The following is a 4,124-nucleotide window of genomic DNA, read 5'->3' as shown; positions in this document are numbered from 1 at the left end:
GCTGTGAAATTTTAACCACTTTATAAATTGCTGAATTAAAATTCCAGTCTTTGTTGAGTAGTCTTTTGCCCTCTTTACTGCTTGTTTGCTGGGGTTAATGAAATGAAGATGTTAGGCTTAGAGTTGTTGATTGGCCAGGGGTTTTAGAAACCTCTGCTCGGGAGAGTGTCCTCAAGTCAGGATCATGTCCTCAACAGCAGGAACGTTTCCGTCTGCATGTGTATCTGATCGTAGGTAGATCTTCACATATTGGTGACGCGGTATAGTGCTTCCATCATTACCAATTTAATTGTATTCTAGTCACACACACTACTGAAGATAACTGGATGTCAGAACTTCAAGCAAGCACTCCTAATATGTGCCAAAAGAATGATTGTTCAGGTAATTCATACTGTTTGTTTCTTGGCAGTAAACACATTTTATGTTAGATCTTCTTTTGATTTCCTGAAAGCAGATGACATGGGTGAGATTAACCAGACACTTGTGTCAGAATTTCTTCTTCTGGGTCTTTCTGGATACCCAAAGATTGAGATTGTTTACTTTGCTCTCCTTCTAGTTATGTACCTAGTGATTCTAATTGGCAATGGTGTTCTAATCATAGCAAGCATCTTTGATTCCCGTCTTCACACACCCATGTACTTCTTCCTGGGCAACCTCTCTTTCCTGGATATCTGCTATACCTCCTCCTCTGTTCCCTCAACATTGGTGAGCTTAATCTCAAAGAAAAGAAACATTTCCTTCTCTGGATGTGCAGTGCAGATGTTCTTTGGGTTTGCAATGGGGTCAACAGAATGTCTGCTTCTTGGCATGATGGCATTTGATCGTTACGTGGCCATCTGTAACCCACTGAGATACCCCATCATCCTGAGGAAGGTGGCGTATGTATGGATGGCTTCTGCGTCCTGGCTCTCCGGCGGAATCAATTCAGTTGTGCAAACATTACTTGCCATGAAACTGCCTTTCTGTGGGAATAATATTATCAATCATTTAACATGTGAAATATTAGCTGTCCTCAAGCTAGCTTGTGCTGATATATCCCTCAATATTATCACCATAGTGATATCAAATATGACCTTCCTGGTTCTTCCACTGATGGTCATTTTTTTCTCCTGTACGTTCATCCTGTACACCATCTTGCAAATGAATTCAGCCACAGGAAGACACAAGGCATTTTCCACGTGCTCAGCTCACCTGACTGTGGTGATCGTATTTTACGGTACCATTTTCTTTATGTATGCGAAACCAAAGTCTCAAGACCTGATTGGGGAAGAAAAAATGCAAGCATCAGACAAGCTCATTTCTCTGTTTTATGGGGTAGTGACGCCCATGCTGAATCCTATAATCTATAGCTTGAGAAATAAGGATGTAAAAGCTGCTGTAAAATATTTGCTGAACAAAAAACCAATTCACTAATGAAATGAGGACATGTAGGTCTTTGTTTAACAGTCACCAAGATGGACTCATAGGTTAATCAGCGTGAACCTTTTTTGGAGAAACCATGGTTAGAGAGACAGATTTTTATCCTTTGCCTTTACTAGCCCTGCTCATCTAGAATCACTGATAACTATAGTTTGCTACAAACTCCAACATGCCCTGATCCGGGTTTCACAAACATAATTAATTCTCTTAGAATCTCATCCCTTGTGATGTCTGAAATGAGTGTTTCTGTGTAGAAACATAGTGGGAAACAATCACACTATAAGCTTTGGAAATAGAGAGGCAATAGTACAAAATCTGCAGTTCCATAAACTACCTAGGTGATATTGGATAGATTATTCTTTCTTTCTAAGACATAGTTACCTTACTTGTGATAAGGAAATAAAATAATAAAATCCCGGTCCCAATATCATTTAATGTTTCAATAAGTTGGAGGAAACACCTAGCATAATACCGGCTTCACAGTGTCCAAGAATTTCAGAATTGAAGCTAAGACTCCATAGTGAGGACTGAAAGTTGCTATTTATCCCCTCTTTTACTCCCAGATAATAATTACTAGAGCCAGATGTCTCACTGAAAGTCACCCCCTTAAGGTAATATTTTCTAAAATTTTAAAATTCAATATTTTCTAAAATTCTAAAAAAATCAAAAAGAATTAAAAAAAGAAAAGTTGTTGTCACTATGGCTACCTCCCAAAGATATCATTCTAATGTTTCTCTTAGTAAGTGTCATATATTCATCATGTTTTTATTTTGATTTATTAAATCTACTATGAGCACTTGGGGTTAATTTTTTTTAATGTCCAACACATGTTTTCACAGGATAAATTCTAAGGCATGAAATTAATAGGCCAGGTGGCATAAACTTTTAAAGTTCCTGGCTAGCTTACCATTAGAAAGGTTGTATTACTACCCTAAATACCATTATATGTTTCCCCCAATATGTTTGCAGCTCTGTTTAAATGCATATGCATACACACATATATCTCCATTTATACACACATGCATTTGTGTATATATATGATATGAATATTTTTTCTTTAAAACATTTTTTTGAAAATTTTCATTTTCAAATATTTAACAAAAGAATGAGAATAATAAAAGTCAATGTACTAATTGTACAGCTTAAATAATTACACATGGTCAACCTTCTTTCATCATTATCCATACCCACTTATCTTCTTCCTTTACTTTAAAGCAAATTCTGGACATAATTACATCATGTTATGTATTATGTAATTATATCTAGGACATCTGTGCGTGTACATATTTAAATGACACAAATCCAACGGTCCCCATTCACATTGTAGTCTATGAGAATGCACTTCCAGAACACAAGTTGTGATATGAATGATGCCTCCTCCAATTAAGAATAAGACAGTGCTGGTGAGGACTGTGAACCATGAAAAGGGCACATGATTCACATAAAAGACATTATTTCTCACTTCAGTGGGTTGTTGTTATAAGAAAATTCAGGATGTGTACTGACTAATTTTCTAAATTTCAAGAGAAGCCTAGACATCATAGTGAGACCATGTCTCTACAAAAAATTAAAAATTAATCAGGTATGATGATGCACGGCTATGGTCCCATTTACTTGGGAGGCTGAGATGGGAGGATCGCATGAGCCCAGGAGTCCAAGGCGGCAGTGAGCTATGATTGTGCCACTACTCCAGCCTGGGTGACAGAGCAAGACCCCATCTCTTAAAAAGAAATTAATACATTTCAAGATAGGCCAGATTTTTGTGTTAAACATTGCAACATTTACCCAGGGTTGGCTATTTTACAGAACGCATGTGATTCCAGATTGTGTACTCATATAAGGCTTTAATAGAGATACAGGACATGGTTCTGCAGGAGGAAGAAATTTCAGTCCAAAAAGGAGAGTTCTGAAAACTTCAATCATACTTTCCAGGCCACTTTTGAGAAACAATGTTGAATTATACACTAAATACATTGTTGTCATTAACTGCTTATTGCATAAATAGAGTTTGAGTGTATATTTTGAACCCCAAATGTTGATCTTCCTAGGTTACTGTCATACCGCAGTAGTAACGTCCAAATGTATCTTAGAGTATGTCAAAGAGCTTCTCATAGGCTCCTTTTATAGCTACAATTACTTCTCTTTTCCTCCACTTTAATTTATTTTACCTAGATTATCTTCCCTGGAGTAGGACTGTTAGGTTCAGCTAGAGAACTGACATAAAGTTGGCAGCAATATAAACCCTTTATCAATTCTGTTATATTGGAGTAGGGTTGGATAACTGCAAGCATATAGGCCTGCATCATCCACCAGGTAGGAAAGACAGAAACCATTAATCCCACTTTTAAAAGGTGAAAAGAGAGAATGATCCATATTATCATTCTTTTAGGAATACGGGCAGTAGTAATATTTAGATGTATTGTCATGGTGTTGTGGTCAGCAAATAATGTTCTGGAACTCATAAATGCAATGAGTGTCCTGCCAACACAGAAGCAGGCAAATAAAAAGAAAAAGTGTTAGAAACAGAAGAGTTTCTTTGAACACCTGTATCATTCCCACTATCTTCTCTGTATCTTCTACAATAACTCAATAATAGATCCAATGGTGGTCTCCATTTAATTCCATGTATAGCAAGTTTTAACACACATTCATTCAGTTGTGAAACACATCCCTTTAGTCCTTGTTACCCTCCAATTTTGTAAGCA

General features: G+C 36.9%; 1 protein-coding gene across 1 annotated transcript; it reads left to right on the top strand.

The window, feature by feature from the left end:
* The first annotated feature begins 329 nt into the window (after positions 1 to 329).
* Positions 330 to 1,434, top strand: LOC116474242 (olfactory receptor 13C3). Its single transcript, XM_032162674.2, has one exon. The coding sequence runs from the start codon at positions 370 to 372 to the stop codon at positions 1,411 to 1,413; it is 1,044 nt and encodes a 347-aa protein (XP_032018565.1). The 5' UTR covers positions 330 to 369; the 3' UTR covers positions 1,414 to 1,434.
* Positions 1,435 to 4,124: the final 2,690 nt, after the last annotated feature.

Source organism: Hylobates moloch, unplaced genomic scaffold, assembly GCF_009828535.3.
Source record: "Hylobates moloch isolate HMO894 unplaced genomic scaffold, HMol_V3 SCAFFOLD_10, whole genome shotgun sequence".
Lineage (NCBI taxonomy): Eukaryota > Metazoa > Chordata > Mammalia > Primates > Hylobatidae > Hylobates > Hylobates moloch.
The sequence above is the reverse complement of the archived record's forward strand: the minus strand, read 5'-3'. Positions and strand labels throughout refer to the sequence as shown.